The following is a 20,338-nucleotide window of genomic DNA, read 5'->3' as shown; positions in this document are numbered from 1 at the left end:
GATAGCCTCTCTCTCTCTTCTCTCTCCACTACTGATTCTCTTTCTCCTCCTCTCTCTTTCAAATCAAATCAAATCAAATTGTATTTGTCACATGCACCGAATACAACAGGTGTAGACCTTACAGTGAAATGCTTTGGAATGATTTGAAAATTACACTTTAGTTCGTTCAACCTATTCTATTAAATTTGTCTGAAATCAGATAACTAATTCGACAGATGAATGTGATTTTTAAAATTGAATAAAGGTTCTAACAGCGGTGGGACAATGTAGCGGCGGCAGCCTATCGGAAGAGTTTGAGGCGTGGCATATTGGGGGTGTGACTTTCAGATTGTTCTTTTTGCCCAACGTGAGAGTACATGTAATTCCAGCTCATCTAGTATATTGTATTCCTCACTCAAACATTTAATCTACCTTGTCAGCATCTGTAATGATAATTGCGTAAGTGCGAAGGGTCCCCACAACACTCAAGGCCATGGCCTGACAGCGCTGCGGCGCCTAGGGGAGGGATCTCTCTTCTGGGCCCCAAAGGACAGGACGGTAATTGACTCAGAGGAGCAGGTGGAGGCGAATTTGATAAGGACTCAATCCGTTCCTGTACAAAGGACCAAAGACAGCCTTTTAACAATGTGACTTTATTTTACAACTTTTACCTTTGTTAAATAATTTGTAAACATTTGACATGGTTTTTACAGCATTTGATGTGTGTGGGGGGGGTGTGGGGTTTACAAGATAAAGTACTTTTATTCATGGTTGTTCCTATTGTTTTTAACAACATGTACTTTTGAACTCATTTAAATGTAATATTCAAATGCTGTTTTGATGCTTTTGTGACATTTGTACGTGTATAAAATGATGTACAAACATATGAGCTGTTTTTAAAGGAAATGCAACAATGAGACCTTTCCAAAGGAAAACCAAAAGTGCATGTGATACTAAAGATAAGGTAGGAAATGTTTGGTTGTGATCTTGTTGTAGCTAAATGTGACAGTCTTGTGTAGAGAATGTGGAAATATTATTTATATTTCTTGAACAAACGTAATTTATTGTTTGATGGGGAATTTATTTAATTGCTTGTAACCCAATTGAGGACATTTGGATAGATTATTCTAAACTAAAAAGTGAACTTGGAACAAGATGAAAAAATTGGTTATATTTAATTTAGTTATATTTAATTTAGTTATTTGTTAGGTTTCAACAAAGGGGAAAAGTAAGTGTTGAAAGAAATAGGTTGCAACTTGAGATATACTTTGGTAATAATAAAATAAAACAGTTGGCATTGAATCACAGATATTCGGTCAAGTATTCGGTTTTAACAAATGTAGTATTTTCAATTGAGAAAACATATTTACTTGTAACCAGGAAGTATTTTTTTTAGGTTGATCCATTTTTTACAGTGTTTCTCTGCATACTGTATCTCTCCTTTTTCCTCCACCTCTCTCTTGTTTCCTTCCCTCCATCTCTCTCCACTCCCACCCTGTCTCTCCACCCCTCTCTTCTCTTTCCCCCACATGGTATCTCCTCTCCAGTCTGTGATCATGTAAATACCAGATGCAGTGGGGTCCTTCGGCCAAAGTGCTTCACACTAGGGTTCGGGAAGTCAACCAGAGAAGCCCTGACCATGGAAGAGAGGGCTTCAATGATATTAATCCTCTGAAAATTGCCATTGGCCAGGGTAAGATTCTATCCAAACCAGACTTTCTTTAATGGAGTGCAATGGCGGTATAGTTCTGATCCAGTGCCTTCTTACACTGATTTAGATGTGTTATCAGTGGAAAACATCTATTTTTAATGGCGGCGGCGGTGGGGGACAGATGAAAGGATGTGTCCACATGCAGCAACCACCCCCACCCCAGCCCCTTCAGATTTGCAATAGTCTCACCCGAGGGTTCACCAGTGGGGTACAACAGCAGCAGGACTGACCTAGATTTTGCACACATATATAATGCAATGTGGTCGCACGTACACACACACACACAAATGCATGCACACACTCACGCACTCACGCAGGCACACACGCACACGCTCGAGCACACACACAAACCTGTCTGTGTTCTGTTAAACTGAGGAAGGGCAGAGAAGAAACAGCCCTTGTCTTTTAAGTATTTTTTGTTTGTGGCCGTGTTGATTGTTTTGCACTGTTATTGTCACTACCGCTTATTTTAAATCATATTGCTCTTTTTTTTTTATTGCTACTTCGTTTTCTACTGCGGTAAAGCTATTACTTTCTGCTAAATAACAGATTTGAAAAAAGTTCAACTACAAGAGCTTGGGACTATCAGCATTTAATAAATCAAAATTGATTTATTGATATAGCCTTGTTCTGCTCAATGTTCTCTACCTATATAGTATTATAAGTACTCTAATTCATGTTGTTAAGTAGAAAAGAATACAATATAAAAATTGCTGACACCATTCAAGTCAATGAGGCTTCGGGAACGTTAAAGCCAATTATCTCAGAATCATCTTTTTACAGATGGACCTTATATAGTCAAGCTCTCGACTCTCTGTCTTGCCATGAAGCAGTCTAAACATAGGGTCTGCACTACCACTCTACAACAGGGAGCCAGAATTTAACAGGTACAGGTGCGAGGGGTTTACGTCATCACATAAAGCAGTCGCCATATCACTGTTGCCATGGCTACAGCTTTCCAGCAGCTCCAGAAGGGGTGGAGGAATGACTGACAGCAGTGACAGCTGTGTAATCCCACCGGAACCTCTCTGGAAAAACACAATCTTCATTAAAGCCCAGCCGCTCAGCCTCGCCGCCCGCCACAGATCCACCGACCAGAGAGATGAATACAGGGAGAGATGGGAATGGAGTGGGAGGACTGAGTGTGGATTCGTAGAGCCAGCACTTGATTAGGATTATTATGACATATAGAAATGGAGGGAGGTTTCGGGTACAGAGGGCTCGGGCTGTTTTATTTCCGAGCCCAGGTGAAGGCACAGACGGAGGCATGGTGAAAGACGCAAGATTTGTAGTTCAAATAAATGACTAAAGGTCCAGTATTGTTTGATATCTCTAATTAACCAACCAGCTGAGAGTTCAGAGGTGATGAATGGAATGGAATTGCAATGGTGATGCTCACTGGAGACATATGACAGGTACAGATGGTTTAATAGCCGGACATTAGTGGATTTAAAAAAAAAGGCCTCAGCCTTGTAATCAGTCGTGTTTGGTCCATGTCTCCGTGACAAGTGTCATCACAGAGGTCAGCACCAACTCATGTCATCCCTCATTATCTTGGTCTCTATGACATGCACGTACATCATCGTACTGTGTTCATCTTGGGTATTAGTCGTCGTCGCTGTTATTTCGAAATTGGTCATTGTCCAAGTTATTACTGACAATAATAGCCACTTGTATCGTTGTAGAACGGACAAAACAATCAAATCAGATATCCAAAATAACAAGTTATCATTTACCATAGACAAGTGAGACAAACTGCTTATATGACAGAAGAGGGTTTAGTGAGAAAACCCTGTGGCACATTCAAGAGGATTTCCTTAAAGATTCTAGAGAGGTCAAGTGCCATGATGAATTACTGTGCCCTGTGATGCCTGGCTGCAGTTTTGCTTCATGACCTCTCATAGAGGCCTGTGTAGCGACAACACAAAGGATACCTTCTAATAAAGGTTTTTCATTGTGCCAATAGCAAATTGTTGTGGTTTCACTGGTTTGTGTGCATAATGTGTGTAAAATGCAGTTGAAGTCGGAAGTTTACATACACCTTAGCCAAATATATTAAACTCAGTTTTTCCACAATTTCAGACATTTAATCCTAGTAAAAATTCCCTGTCTTAGGTCAGTTAGGATCACCACCTTATTTTAAGAATGTGAAATGTCAGAATAATAATAGAGAGAATGATTTATTTCAGCTTTTATTCTTTCATCACATTCCCAGTGGGTCAGAAGTTAACATACACTCAATTAGTATTTGGTAGCATTGCCTTTAAATTGTTTAACGCGGGTCAAACACTTCAGGTAGCCTTCCACAAGCTTCCGACAATACGTTGGGTGAATTTTGTCCCATTCCTCCTGACAGAGCTGGTGTAACTGTGTCAGGTCTGTAGGCCTCCTTCCTCGCACACGCTTTTTCAGTTCTGCCCACACATTTTCTATAGGATTGAGGTTAGGGCTTTGTGATGGCCACTCCAATACCTTGACTTTGTTGTCCTTAAGCCATTTTGCCACAACTTTGGTAGTATGCTTGGGGTCATTGTCCATTTGGAAGATCCATTTGCGACCAAGCTTTAACTTCCTGACTGATGTCTGGAGATGTTGCTTCAATATATCCACATAATTGTCCTTTCTCATGATGCCATCTATTTTGTGAAGTGCACCAGTCCCTCCTGCAGCAAAGCACCCCCACAACATGATGCTGCCACCCCCGTGCTTCACGGTTGGGATGGTGTTCTTCGGCTTGCAAGCCTCCCCCTTTTTCCTCCAAACATAACGATGGACATTACGGCCAAACAGTTATTTTTTGTTTCTTCAGACCAGAGGACCTTTCTCCAAAAATTACAATCTTTGTCCCCATAGATACTTTGGTACCTGTTTCCTCCAGCATCTTCACAAGGTCCTTTGCTGTTGTTCTGGGATTGATTTGCACTTTTTGCATCAAAGTACGTTCATCTCTAGGAGACAGAATGCGTCTCCTTCCTGAGAGGTATGACAACTGCATGGTCCTATGGTGTTTATACTTGCGTACTATTGTTTGTACAGACAAACTTGGTACCTTCAGGCATTTGGTTATTGATTTTCCCATGATGTCAAGCAAAGAGGCATTGAGTTTGAAGATAGAGTTTGAAGGTGAAACTGAGTTTGAAGGTAGAGTTTGAAGGTGAAACTGAGTTTGAAGGTAGAGTTTGAAGGTGAAACTGAGTTTGAAGGCACTGAGTTTGAAGGTGAAATACATCCACGGGTACACCTCTAATTTACTCAAATTATGTCAATTAGCCTATCAGAAGTTTCTAAAGCCATGACATAATGTTCTGGAATTCCAAGCTGTTTAAAGGCTCAGTCAACTTAGTGTATGTAAACGTCTGACCCACTGGAATTGTGATACAGTGAATTATAAGTGAAATCATCTGTCTGTAAACAATTGTTGAAAAAATGATTTGTGTCCTGCACAAAGTAGATGTCCTAACCGACTTAACAAACTATAGTTTGTTAACAATACATTTGTGAAGTGGTTGAACATTTTAAAAGAATATTGTTTTAATGACTCCAACCTAAGTGTATGTAAACTTCAACTGTATGTGATTCCTGAGTCTAACAGGTTCCGATTCTCCAAACCGCCAAAAGATGACAAAGTTTAATTTGCAGATGGTCTGATAGCACAGTGAATGTTTTGATAGGTGAGAGAAGCAAACAATGACTTTGCTGCTTAGGCTGTGTGATCACAATGTTATGTTATATTTCTCTAATATGAAAAATAAGAGCAAAGAAATACACCAAGATAATTGAAAATTATTAACTGATACATAATTTCAGTTCATATTAATCCCACAGATAGTTCCCCTTCAACACTGGAATAATTGTTTTAAATGTTGGTTGAGCCCTAAGCCTCTTTTCATAACACTCTCTTATCATTCATACAACTTTAAGTGTAGAACTTTGGAAGAAATCCATAAAAATCTAGTTACACCAAGTTACTGTAACAATGTTCTGGAAATATCTGTGAAAAACAGAGGGAGAAAATAATGGGAGAGAACAGAAAATAGCAGATCCCTCACCCTGAATCCATCACGTGTTTGTAGTGAGCTATACGTGGAGGTGTGATCTACAGGAATACTCTTCCTGCATTCCTGAAACCCATGCATGAGCTATTAGCAAAGGGTTCGAGGCACAAAAGACAGTGAACGCATCTCTCTATAGGTGTGAATGTAGAGTTGCTAGTGCACGTGTGTGCATGCGCGTGTACATGCACGTATGGTAGAGCATGTGTGTGAGCAAATGCCAGAGACCTGGTGTGAAGTGCCATGCGTGAGTCCTGGCCACATGCCCAACACCCACGTTAGCCAGGAAAGAGGGAGTGTGGAAACAGAGAGAATGGATGGATTAATAGAGGAAAAGGAGAGGAGGAGGAGGAGGTGGTGGAAAGGCAAGGCTGCCAGCTCCCGAACACATTGACAGTTGAATGGATGGACGGATGGATGGATAGATGGATGGAGGGATTACAGAGGAGAAAAACCTCAAGAAAGAACAACAAATCAGCCATGCAGAATAGACACTGTAGATTTATAAATGAATGGATACCACAGAATTAGAGTGAACGAGTGGAGAAGCCAGAGGAGGGATCTAGCTAGCAAGGGAGTCTGAACAGCCCTGTGTGTTGACCAGGCCCGGTGTGCCCTGCCCTGCCCTGCCCTGCCCCGCCATGGCTCTGCTCTGCTCTGCCTGGGGCCATCTGCTGTCTTCGCTCTAATCCAAGGGATTGTCACAAGTGATTAGCCCGTGCATGTGTGAAATTGACATTAAAGATGGTAGTACCGTGGGGAAGGACCCTACAAGCCTCAAATCTCAGACACCAACAGCTCTTCCTGTACAAACACCATCTTAAAAGAGCTAGATGGCCAGGGATTCATGTCCCAGTATCACCAAGACAAGGTTAAAGAGTGGCTAAACAGAGGCCCAACTGGGTTGTACTGTATATTGCAGAGTGTTTTTTAAGCATAAGGGATCTGCTAGCTATGGTCCGGATAGAGCTACAGTAGCACTTGAGAACTGACAATTGTTGTCAGTTAACCACTTGACGGACCGTTCAGCATCCTACCTCAACACTTAAAACCAATATGCAAAGCAACACTTTAGTACTAGATACTGTGCAATTATTGTGTAATACATGTGCAATACATGCATGTGGTTCTCACCGGTAACCATATTATCATCGTATTCCAGGCGGCAGCTGAGATAGTCCTTCATTATAATGCAATGTCTGACCCAGGAGGCTTGTGGTGTATGATTCCCCTACCATAGATTAAATCAATCTGTATTTACACATGATTACACGTATAAGTATATTAATTCACCCTGGGATCATTGCAATAATGAAAGCAAATAGTATCTTCTGCAATATAGTAGACCTTCATTACTTTGTGTATTCATTGCATGCTACAGCCTAGCAAAGAATAGATTTTCAATTACATTTCCATCACGTCAATGGTAATATGATACAAATAAGGCAAGTAAAACCGAAACCAACAGAAGTGTATAAAAACATAATCAAATACGGTACATCGTTGGGCCTATGATGAGGTATGATGCAGCCAATGTGTTAAATGAACCCACCACAGAACTAAAACTACATTTCCCACAACATTCCAATACAATGAACACACAAGTCGTGCTCATCCTGAGGTAATACAACTGAGCAGAGCTGAGGGATGGGTGGATTGAGTGATGAATGGATGAATGGATGGATGGATGGATGGATGAGTGGATGGATGAGTGGATGGATGAGTGGATGGATGGATGGATGAGTGGATGGATGGATGGATGGATGAGTGGATGGATGGATATTTCTCCACTTCTCCACAGTATTCCTTTATTACCATCAGCAGAGCAGAGCTGTGTGGACTAGAAACTCGTCTCACTAAAGTAAATGTCACTGCTCGCTCACAGAGAGCCCATTCTCCTCTCAACCCACTGAAGCTGCCTTATTGCTTCCCACGAGAGATGACAGTCGGTGTTGAATGCCACTCCCAGAGTGTAAATAGCATGTTTCCCCCAACGTATCCACTGACTGAACGAGAAGAGGTCCCCATGTTTCCCCCAACGTATCCACTGACTGAATGAGAAGAGTTCACCATGTTTCCCCCAACGTATCCACTGACTGAATGAGAAGAGTTCACCATGTTTCCCCCAACGTATCCACTGACTGAATGAGAAGAGGTCCCCATGTTTCCCCCAACGTATCCACTGACTGAATGAGAAGAGTTCACCATGTTTTTCCACTGACTGAATGAGAAGAGTTCCCAACGTATCCACTGACTGAATGAGAAGAGTTCACCATGTTTCCCCCAACGTATCCACTGACTGAATGAGAAAGTCCCCATGTTTCCCCCAACGTATCCACTGACTGAATGAGAAGAGTTCACCATGTTTCCCCCAACGTATCCACTGACTGAATGAGAAGAGGTCCCCATGTTTCCCCCAACGTATCCACTGACTGAATGAGAAGAGGTCCCCATGTTTCCCCCAACGTATCCACTGACTGAATGAGAAGAGTTCACCATGTTTCTGCTTTGACCCAGTATGGCTGAAGTAGTTGTCAGTCAAGGCACTGGGAGGACACGACCCTATGTCCCCGCACAATGTGTCCCCCTCGTCGCCTGTCTTCCCTCCTCGTCTTCGAAGGGGCACTTGAGAAGATTAATAGGAAAGTGTAGGCTGGTCTATTCAATCATACACTCATCCCTTTAAATCGATAGAGCTTAAACAGCAGTGAAGGGATAGACTTTCATCAGAATTCTATAATATCCCACAATTTATCCTCTAATATTACCATTAATCTGCTTACTCTCACCATACAAACACTACTATATACAAAGTAATAAATACCAGTAAATACACATTAAATACATTTATGACCTAGCAACCATCTAAATATCATATGTTGTGAGCCGTTGGAATATTGCAGAATATGGTGTAAATGTGCAAATCCTCTTAAATCGCTATAAATACAGTTTTGGGGATAAAGTGTAATCTGTAATCCCGGCCTGCATCGTTATATCAGTAATGATCAGGTTTTAGTGTAAACTCTAGAGGTAGACTCAGCGATATGACATATATGCAGAAAGTACATAACATAGTAGGTCTATTTCCGCAACAACTAAGAGCGTTGAAGCGTGAGGCTCAACTTCTCCGTTGTTTTGGGTCTGTGGCCACTACGCTGTGAAGCGAACCCGCGAAGCGAACGCGTGCACATGCGCAGATACTGTGTGTGACCGTGTGACAGTCTTGCACCTCGCTCATCACAATCTCCATAGAGCTGCTCGTGGCAACGTCATTTCGCTGAGTCTACCTTTAAACAAACTCCTGTGCTCCCTGGCCTGCGCACTGCTGCATCTACGTGGAACCGGACAACTTTAGGATACGGCTTAATTTGCTCATGCAACATATAGGTGAAGATTTACCTCCCAGTGTGGGTCAAAAGAAGAGATTTTGACCACAGTGCAAAAGGTCTCTATGAATCTCTTATCATCAAACAAGTTTCTATGTGATGAAATAACTGTAGAGTTCAAAGGTGCTGTTACGAATGTTACAACTGGGGCAAAACAGCTTGGATCTTGAAATCAACCCCAAACCACTCGCCTTGAAACGAAACTTTGAAATGTTTCACCCTCCCTTTCAAAGGCAGAAATCTGCTGATGCTGTGTGTAAGTTGCATTGCTGTTGTTGGCGCTCTCCAGAAATATGAATACACCGTGGGCTGCAGTGCTGCTGAGTGCTCAGATTCCAATCTGGATGTGAGACCGGTCACACCCTATTGCTTCAGTTATCGCCCATTAGATGCAAACTGAAAAATGGAATATACAAGAAAAACACTTGCATGCCACAATCTCCAACGCCCAAGGAAATCACCTTAATTTATTCATGGCCTAAATATGCAGCCTGTTGCTCTGGGTCTTAAAGAGTGGCCAGCCAATTCTTTCGCAGAAGCTGGTATGCCCCCAGGTACTATCGTAATGAGAGTCAACATGGGTCATATTAAAATGCAGTCACTAAAATGAAGCTGGGCTCCATAGGGATACATTCAATTGGGATGTTGCCAGAGATATCCCCCATGGCCACATCTGCAGACAGCATCTCTTACTGAGGCAGCTAGACGTGGGCTTGTTTCCTGCCAGAAGGCACATGTCGATCTCTAACACTGTACATTCAGATGATAGCACAGGGCTATTAAAAACCAGGCCTTAATGTTTTTTCAGTACTGCAGTTTTTTTCCCTGGCAGTTCATTGATTGACTGATTGATTTCTTAATTGATTGGCCAGATAGTCCACTCTCCTGGATTCCGAGGTCTGAGTCAGATCCTGAATAGAGAGGAAGGAAGAACACCAGTCGCTCTATGGATCTTGGCCCGGGTTTGATTTACCCTGGTCTAGTGGAAGTCTGGGAGAGTGGGACATGCTGCGCTTGTTTGACCATGATAATGACCTTAGGTTATGGTATTGAGCTTCTGACCTTTTCCCGCATATGCTTTCCAGGCAGGCTGTTAATAATACGTACTACACTACATGACCAAAAGTATGTGGACACCTGCTCGTCGAACACCTCATTCCAAAATCATGGGCATTAATATGCAGTTGGTCCCCCCATTGCTGCTATAACAGCCTCTACTTTTCTGGGGAGGCTTCCCACTACATATTGGAACATTGTTGCGGGGAAAAGCTTCCAGGTCGGGCATGGATGTTGGGCGATTAGGCCTGGCTCGCAGTCAGTGTTCCAATTCGTCCAAAGGGTGTTCAATGGGGTTGTGGTCAGAGCTTTGTACAGGCCAGTCAAATTCTTCCACAACAATCTGGACAAAACATTTCTGTATGGACCTCGCTTTGTGCATGGGGGCCTTCGCCAAACAAGCCGTCCCCAAACTGTTGCCACAAAGTTGGAAGCACAGAATGGTCTAGAGTGTCATTTAATGCTTCAGCGTTAAGATTTCCCTTCACTGGAACTAAGGGGCCGAACCATGAAGAACAGCCCCAGACCATTATTCATCCTCCACCAAACTTCACAGTTGGCACTATGCATTCAAGCAGGTAAAGTTCTCCTTGCACCAGAAGGTGAAGTGTGATTCATCACTCCTGAGAACACGTTACCACTGCTCTGGAGTCCAATGGCGGCTTTACACCACTCCAGCCAACGCTTGGAATTGTGCATGATGATCTCAGGTATGTATGCGGGCTATTCGTCAATGGAAACCGATTTCATGAAGCTCCCGGTGAACAGTTCTTGTGCTGATGTTGCTTCCAGAGACAGTTTGAATCTTGGTAGTGAGTGTTGCAACCGAGGACAGACAATTTCTACACGCTATGCACTTCAGCACTCGGCGGTTCAGCTCTGTGAGCTTGTGTGGCCTACCACTTTGCTGAGCCGTTGTTGCTCCTAGACGTTTTCACTTCACAATAACAGCACTTACAGTTGACCGGGGAAGAAATTTGACGAACTGTCTCGTTGGAAAGGTGGCATCCTATGACGGTGCCACATTGAAAGTCACTGAGCTCTTCGGTAAGGCCATTCTATTGCCAATGTTTGTCTATGGAGATTGCATGGCGGTGTGCTCTATTTGATATATCTGTCAGCAACAGGTCTGGCTGAAATAGCCAAATCCACTGATTTGAAAGGGTGTCCACATACTTTTGTATATATAGTGTATGTTGTCATAGCAGGTGGTTGGGACTGGGAGAGTCGCTAACAGCTAGGTCGGGTGACATCCCTCACTGCTGGAGCCATCGTTAGGTGGAACTGTATTCTGTAACAATGGCCTGTCAGTGCTCTTCACACTGGCCCATCTCATTGAGCGATGACATCAGTCCAGCATCATGGTTACACATACAGTAGCTACAGTATGTCCACAACACTAGAAATTGAGTAGTGGGCTACTTGGTTCATTTGTCTTTTGAGTTGCAAGGTCAACAAACATTCACAGATATACATGCACATCTACACTTCCTTCCTAGAAACTCCCATAGTGACACAAGTGGTTGCGAGGCGGGCCAACGGTGTCGTCTGTAGGCGTATAGGCAGGACTCCATTTTGCAACCTTTGACTTGGCAGTGTGAGTTAAAAAATTGGTCGCACTGGTGTGAGATGCAGATTCTAGCATCTAGCTGGTCACCGCAATCAAAACATCCTATTTGTCAGGTGGCTAAAACCAGGAATTTGTTCAACAGTAAAGTGCATTATCCTCGCGATTCCTGTCATGAACGTGTCTGCCCTGCAGCTGTGCCTGCCTGTTTCTCTGGCGCCGGTTGCTGTAATGAGCGAGCCTCTCACACTCTCTCTCCCCCGTCGTGTGCCCCTCGCGATTGCATGACATTTCAAAATGCAATTGCGGTGAAAAAAACAACAACTTTGCAAGCAATTTGTTTTCCATATTAAAGAGAGGGTCTCAGCTTTTTATTTCTCAATGATCATTACTGAGCTCAAAGCACACTGTTTTACAGTCAAGATATCTGATTTGGGTTTGACCTGGTCAGTCTATGTCATGGAAGGAGCAGGCGTTCTTTCTACGAAGGTTTTGTACACTCAGTGTAGCTAATGTGTTTTGAGTTTCCACTTCTTCAGGTGGTGAATTAGCACCAATTTCATTTGGCCTATATATAATATTAGTGCACATACAGACAAAGGCAAATTCATCTCTATTGAACAAACCCAATTTTGACAGTAAAATATAACAAAAATAGCCTAATTGTCAACCCAAAATTTGCTTGGACATGTTAGCTGTTATCAACAGCTAATACCGTCTCGGTAGTCTATTATACTTGTTAATAATGCATTGTGAATGACTTTATAATCACTTTATAAGATGATGACTCAAATGTTTCCTATTGTTTGACGCTGCGGGGGGGGCTGTACTGGAGCCCTGACAGGTGTTGGCTGAAAGCAGTTCAAATCAATTAGCAGAATTAGCGATAACCATGACGTAGCTAATAGGTCTAAGGGAGGAAAACATGGTGTAAACCATGAGTTGGCCAGAGAGAGGGAGCCAGTCTGGTAAAAAGGGATTGGGATGATCAGAAGTCAGGGACGATGCCTACGTAATCTGAATAATCTGTTTCCCAATGGCAGATTATGACCTGGAGAAGGGGAATGTAGGAGATGCATCAGGCTCTCATGCTGGGTTGTACTGTAACACAGAGAATGGTTCTGATCCAGACTGATGAACGAACGAACTGCAAAAATCTCTGAAACTGGAAACACTTATCTCCCTCACTAGCTTTAAGCACCAACTGTCAGAGCATCTTACAGATTACTGCACCTGTACATAGCCCACCTATAATTTAGCCCAAACAACTACCTCTTTCCCAACTGTATTTTATTTATTTATTTATTTTGCTCCTTTGCACCCCATTATTTTTATGTCTACTTTGCACATTCTTCCATTGCAAAACTACCATTCCAGTGTTTTACTTGCTATATTGTATTTACTTTGCCACCATGGCCTTTTTTGCCTTTACCTCCCTTCTCACCTCATTTGCTCACATTGTATATAGACTTGTTTATACTGTATTATTGACTGTATGTTTGTTTTACTCCATGTGTAACTCTGTGTCGTTGTATCTGTCGAACTGCTTTGCTTTATCTTGGCCAGGTCGCAATTGTAAATGAGAACTTGTTCTCAACTTGCCTACCTGGTTAAATAAAGGTGAAATAGAACAAATTCTTATTTTACAGTGATGGCCTACCCCAGCCAAACCCTCCCCCGGACAACACTGGGCTAATTCTGAGCTGCTTTATGGGACTCCCAATCTCAGCCAGCTGTGATACAGCCCAAGATTGAACCAGGGTCTGTAGTGATGCCTCTAGCACTGAGAAGCAGTGCCTTAAACCGCTGAGCCAGAAGCCCTTTGTAATGTATTCATGCTTCCCTACAACACAGCAGGACATTTGCCAACTGCATTACTACATCATTACAAATTGATTGGTGTTATTCAAATAATATTGGTGAATATTTGATATGATGTCACAAATGAAGATATCTCTTCACATTGGAAGAGTCACACCAAACACAATGTTGGTTTGATGGTGTCATACCAGTACAAGCCAGGACAGTTGGAGTAGTTCAAGCAGTGGGGTAGCATAGTACAAAAGCCTCATTTGCTGTGGAGGTGTGTACTCCAGGTTGATCTCTGGCCTTGAATGTGACCCACAGTCACACTGTACACACACTGATAATTGCCTTGGCCTCTGATGGGCATTCATGCTGGTGCAATCCTGACAGCTCCACCCTACAGACTACAGCAGTACTGCCACTCCACTAACGGAAACTAATGAAGCGCACACAGCACCAAACTGAGAAAGGAATTCCACCCACTGTGTGTGTTTCTGTGACCGTGTGTGTGTGTGTGTGTGTGTGTGTGTGTGTGTGTGTGTGTGTGTGTGTGTGTGTGTGTGTGTGTGTGTGTGTGTGTGTGTGTGTGTGTGTGTGTGTGTGTGTGTGTGTGTGTGTGTGTGTGTGTGTGTGTGTGTGTGTGTGTGTGTGTGTGTGTGTGTGTGTGTGTGTGTGTGTGTAAGTGAGCGATAGAGAGGATAGCAGTAACTGTGTGATAGAGAGCCATAAACCCTCCAAGGATCTCTTCAAGGCTTGTCATCATCAACCTTATTCTAACACTACATATCATTGCCTTTCAACCATTCTCATCCCTCATCATCATTGCCTTTCTTATTCTCAATCTCCTTCATCATCATCTGTCATCATCAATATAATCTTCACCTCATCATCACTGTCATCATCAACCTTATTCTCAACAGGTTGCTCCTCCTCTTTCACTTCATCATCACTGTCATCATCAACCTTATCTTCTTCAATAACATCATTATCAAGCCTGTTGGCAGCCAGTGCCTGTTTTCACTTTTGTCATTTAAATAGAACCTTCCAGAGGGAAATATCCCTGAGTTCTCTGCACCTCTAAACATAGATCATATTTTCATAGAAGCCAATAAAAGCAACGTGAGCCAATTCCCTATAGTTTGAAGACAGGGCTGTCTTTCAGTAACTCATCATTATGCAAACATCACAGCAGCATTTGCCACCAGAATATTCCCTCCACTGACTGCACTCACTGAAATGTGCACAAACATAATCATATTTTATGAAAAGAGCTGAAATGCAAAGATATCACATTTGAGTCATTTAGCAGACACTCTTATTCAGAACGACTAACAGTAGTGGTGCGTACATTTTTTATACTGGTCCCCAAGTGGGAATTGAACCCACAACCCTGGCCTTGCAAGCACTGTGCTCCAACAACTGAGCCACAAGGGTGATAAAAAGTGCTTGAAATGCCAGAAATAAATTGCTCTACTGTAGGTTATCTCCAAGCTCTGTGTCATTGCCAAACCAAAGAAGAAAAATATAAAAAATAAAATAAAATACAAACTTCTATCCTAAAATCAATAGTCTTCCTTTAGTTAGGAAGATCAGAAAAGCTCCTAACAGAGGGTTACATATCACAGCACAGACCTAAAGCCATGTGGCTATAGGCAGTATGAGGAATGTGTGTGTTTTGTGTGTGTGTGTGTGTGTGTTTGCTTTCTTGTGCTTGTGCAGGTGTGTGTGTGCGTAGCGTGGGAGAGAGCGGTGCAGTAGCGTGGGAGAGTGGTGTAATCGTAATGATCTACACTGGGAAAGATCTAGCCCCTGACGCTCCATTTCTTAGGGCAGGGCTGCTCCCTGGAACGTCTTTCTTGAGTAAATCCCTACTCCTTTAATCTCCTTACTCAGCTACATCCTCTTTAAAGATGCAGGAGCGCAAGAGACAACGACATCCCATCGATTCAGGACTGGCACTGGGCTGAGCTGTCCAGTGGGTTGGGAAGGGGGGGGGGGTTATTTTCCCCTCATCTAGTCCCTTGAGGGGGAGGGAGGTGGTGGGGGAGGTAGTGGGGGAGGTGAGAAAGCGAAGGGTTAACTAACACCTCGAAGGCCAAGGAGATTTGCCCATATATATTTAAAGGCACACATAAGTGCGCCAAGTCTCCCTGGGCATGATTATTCCTGGCTCAGATCTTCTAATTATGTTAGAGGAGCCGTACATTACTAATGCATTGCACTTGTTCATACCAGCGGTGATCAGAAAACACTCTGCAACCACCCATCCCATTTCATCTCCATGTTTGCGATCAACTCCCCATTTTTTTTGTTGTCTACTATTGTGCTCCAACACATATACAATCATCAAGCTATCGTGCAACCACACACCTCAACCACCAATTCAGCTAAGAGACAGAAATGTCAGTAATTCAGTCAAGATGGATCATGCCAGCTTTTGGTGCCAAATTCAATGCATTTACTAATAGACTTCTCGTGGATTTCTCTTATCGTTCTCTGCCTCATTCTCCCATGATAGCGTGCTATTCAAGACTTCCAGACTTCAGTTACAATGTGCAAACTATCAGCTTGTGAGACCAGTGCCAGGGACAGGGAAAATGAGGTAATGAGATGACGGGGGTTTTAAGGACCTTGAGACCTGCTCTAATTTTCAAAAGGTTCATAGAGAGGAAATGAGAGCAGAGAATATCGTGCCCAAGCTGAGTGTCTTGTCCACAAGCTTTTTCAATACTGAATACATAGTCGCTATTGACTATTGAAAACATGCTCCTTTGAAACACAATATTCTGCTTCGACTTCAATATCGCAGATTCTTTATTCTGATCGCCATTAAAGTCAAACAGTACAAAACAACAACCAATCTCTCCCTAAGTCTCTCATAGTACAATAGGAGTCCAGTACCTGTTTCCCAGAAGTACACAGACTTGGTGTCCTCTACCATCTGTGTGTTAGCCCTCCAGGTACCACAGAACAGAAGTACTGTCACCCAGAGGAAGGTGCTTCCCCCTGTCCTTATGCTGGGGGTCCCTCCTGCACCCCTCCACCTCCACCCTAGCCCCATGGTCCTCTCCAGGGTCAACGTAAGTCCACACAGTCAAGAGGGTGACTGCAGATTAAAGATAGCCCAAGACTTACACAGGTACGACAGGCAACAAAAAAAAAGAAGTGTGTGATTTGTCCCACTAGAGTAAGGGACTGGTGCTTCCTCTCCTGAAGGGCAGATCGAGAGAGTCCTCTCCTTGTCCTCTATCTCCCTCCTCTTCTCTTCTCTACTCCACTCGTCACGGGGTACTCCCAGAGGAGGGTTGTCAGTGAGAAGGGTAGAGGTCCAGGTGAATGATAGAGTCTTGCTCCTCCATGCTCTCTGGTGCTGCTGCTGTTCACTGCCGTTCCTGCCTCTGTCCTCTGCTGTGGAGCTGTGACAGTGGCTGTGCGTCTGCAGTGGTACCTCCTCTCCTCTCCCCCCTCCTTTCCTCTCTCTCTCGCTCGCTCTCTTTCGCTCACTCACTCTCTCTCTCTCTCTCTCTCTCTCTCTCTCTCTCTCTCTCTCTCTCTCTCTCTCTCTCTCTCTCTCTCTCTCTCTCTCTCTCTCTCTCTCTCTCTCTCTCTCTCTCTCTGTCCCTCCATGCTCCAGCTCCGTCTCTTTTTTACACACACATTCCCTCTCTTGCCTAGGGCACAGGGATGGACGCGTCCTCTGTTCCACTCCTCGCGAGCAGCGCTGAGAGGACAGCTGGAGACCAATGTTCGCATTGAGCAGAGGAGCTATTGCAAGCACAGCTTCCAGGATCAGAGGGTGCAGCGCAGAGAGGGAAGAGATATAGGTGGGGTGTGTGTGTGTGTGTGTGTGTGTGTGTGTGTGTGTGTGTGTGTGTGTGTGTGTGTGTGTGTGTGTGTGTGTGTGTGTGTGTGTGTGTGTGTGTGTGTGTGTGTGTGTGTGTGTGTGTGTGTGTGTGTGTGTGTGTGTGTGTGTGTGTGTGTGGTCTGTGTGAGAGAGAGAGGGGGAGTTGTAAAAGCGATCAGCGAAATCAAGCAGATATAGATTGTTGAGTGACTGGGTTTTGTCTCTGTTGTAGAGTATTAGGCTTATAGATAGCACTGCAGTGCTTCAAAACAGAACAGAACAGAACAATACCATGGTGTGCATAATATCATTTCCAGGCTCTTTGCACATAATCTATTGGGTTAGTGTGTTGGTGTTTCATTCTATTTTGAGACTGAAAAGTGTGACACAGACTTGACAAACTTCACAATCGTCTGATGCCTAAATATTCCAGTGAGTGACGTAGTGTTTGTCAGACAGACTGAATGTCAGAGAGAGAGAGAGAGAGAGAGACAGAGAGAGAGAGACAGAGAGAGAGAGACAGAGACAGAGAGAGAGAGAGAGAGAGAGAGAGAGAGAGAGAGAGAGAGAGAGAGAGAGAGAGAGAGAGAGAGAGAGAGAGAGAGAGAGAGAGAGAGAGAGAGAAATGGAGAGAGAGAGAGAGAGAGAGAGAGAGAGAGACAGAGACAGAGACAGAGACAGAGAGACAGAACAGAGAGAGAGAGAGAGAGAGAGAGAGAGAGAGAGAGAGAGAGAGAGAGAGAGAGAGAGAGAGAGAGAGAGAGAGAGAGAGAGAGGAGAGAGAGAGAGAGAAAGAGAGAGAGAGAGAGAGAGAGAGAGAGAGAGAGAGAGAGAGAGAGAGAGAGAGAGAGAGAGAGAGAGACAGAGAGACAGAGAGACAGAGAGACAGAGACAGAGACAGAGACAGAGACAGAGACAGAGACAGAGACAGAGACAGAGACAGAGACAGAGACAGAGACAGAGACAGAGACAGAGACAGAGAGAGAAGGAGAGAAGCAGTGGGGAGAGGCAGACAGGTGGATATCCTATAGTCATACAGCATGTTCCCTGGCTAGGTGACCAGCCTAAGACCCTGCCCAGGCTTCTGACCTGACCTGAGTCGGTTTGCTTTAGCTAGCTTTAGTGTTAGCTGTGCAAGGACAAGAGAGGCTCCTACACAGCTTCTACCCTCAAGCCATAAGACTCCTGAACAGCTAATCAAATGGCTACCCAGGCTATTTGCATTGTCGTCACCCCCCCCCCTCTCTATGCTGCTGCTACTCTCTGTTATTATCTTATTATCTATGTACATATTACCTCAATTATATAGCCCACTATTGTTATTTACTGCCGCTCTTTAATCATTTGTTGTTCTTATCTCATACTTTTTTAAGGTATTTTCTTAAAACTGCATTGTTGGTTAAGGGCTTGTAAGTACGCATTTCACTGATCTACACCTGTTGTATTCTGCTATTGTTTTCACATTTTTCAGTAGATGTTTTTCTATGACTTTGGTTCCTGGACAAACGATAATGCATGATTAATGAGGGAACAGGGTAATCGCCTAGCAGAGCACGCGGGCATGGCAGTCACAATATGTCTCTCTGTGTGTGTGTGTGTGTGTGTGTGTGTGTGTGTGTGTGTGTGTGTGTGTGTGTGTGTGTGTGTGTGTGTGTGTGTGTGTGTGTGTGTGTGTGTGTGTGTGTGTGTGTGTGTGTGTGTGTGTGTGTGTGTGTGTGTGTGTGTGTGTGTGTGTGTGTGTGTGTGTGTGTGTGTGTGTGTGTGTGTGTGTGTGTGTGTGTGTGTGTGTGTGTGTGTGTGTGTGTGTGTGTGTGTGTGTGTGTGTGTGAAATACAAATCCAACCAATCCCATCATCTTTATGTCAACATTATACTGGGCCAAATATCCAAGAGGGTGTTCATTACTGCAAAGAAATCAATTCAGGGATCAGCTAATGGACTCTGATAATGGAGTAATGGACTCTGATAATGGAGTAATGGACTCTGATAATGGAGTAATGGACTCTGATAATGGAGTAATGGACTCTGATAATGGAGTAATGGAATCTACACTTTGTTCAGACTTTGACTGGTGATTAGGGTTGAATATTTTCCCGGTATTTTACAAATGTTCCATCCCGAGAATAAATCGCTTTTCTCCCGGGTAACCCGATATTTCCCGGAATTGTCGTTCTAACGTATTATAAGACATATAAACAGGCCTATGTCTGGATTTGACTAGAGCATTGGTTAAAAATTCAGGCCTGAATCAACCTGAGCCTGATTAAATACATTTTATGTCCAAAAAAGCCCAAATGATTATTCCTGTAAGGGTTCTCGTCCTCCTCTTCTGAGGAGGAGTAGCGAGAAGGATCGGAGGACCAATGTACAGCGTGGTAAGTGTCCATAATGTTTTTTAATAAAGACAATAGAACACTCGAACAAAACAACAAACGATGACGTGAATATACAAAACCGAAAACACTCACACGGAAAACAAACACCCACAACTCAAAAGTGAAACCAGGCTACCTAAGTATGATTCTCAATCAGGGACAACGATTGACAGCTGCCTCTGATTGAGAACCATATCAGGCCGAACACAGAAATCCCAAATGATAGAAAAAGGAACATAGACAACCCACCCAACTCACGCCCTGACCATACTGATACAAAGACATAATAAAAGACAACCCACCCAACTCACGCCCTGACCATACTGATACAAAGACATAATAAAAGACAACCCACCCAACTCACGCCCTGACCATACTGATACAAAGACATAATAAAAGACAACCCACCCAACTCACGCCCTGACCATACTGATACAAAGACATAATAAAAGAACTAAGGTCAGAATGTGACAATTCCATTATCCAATACACAAGCTATATGTATTACACACGACAGAAACACATCAAAGCCCATATATATTTATTTATTTATTTTTATTTT

The 20,338-nt window shown here is 43.4% G+C and overlaps 1 protein-coding gene across 7 annotated transcripts in view; it reads right to left on the bottom strand.

The window, feature by feature from the left end:
• Positions 1-16,974, bottom strand: part of LOC123997671 (thrombospondin type-1 domain-containing protein 7A-like) — a 117,640-nt gene extending 100,666 nt beyond the window's left edge. For all 7 annotated transcript variants that reach the window (XM_046302127.1, XM_046302130.1, XM_046302131.1 and 4 more), the window contains exon 1: positions 16,459-16,974. In XM_046302127.1, the coding sequence (XP_046158083.1) occupies positions 16,459-16,618 (160 nt within the window). In that variant the 5' untranslated portion in view covers positions 16,619-16,974. The remainder of the gene's footprint in view (positions 1-16,458) is intronic.
• Between the last annotated feature and the right edge of the window lie 3,364 nt (positions 16,975-20,338).

The sequence above is a fragment of the Oncorhynchus gorbuscha genome, linkage group LG15 (genome assembly GCF_021184085.1).
Source record: "Oncorhynchus gorbuscha isolate QuinsamMale2020 ecotype Even-year linkage group LG15, OgorEven_v1.0, whole genome shotgun sequence".
NCBI classification, from domain to species: Eukaryota; Metazoa; Chordata; class Actinopteri; order Salmoniformes; family Salmonidae; genus Oncorhynchus; species Oncorhynchus gorbuscha.
This window is presented reverse-complemented; position numbering and strand designations above follow the sequence as displayed.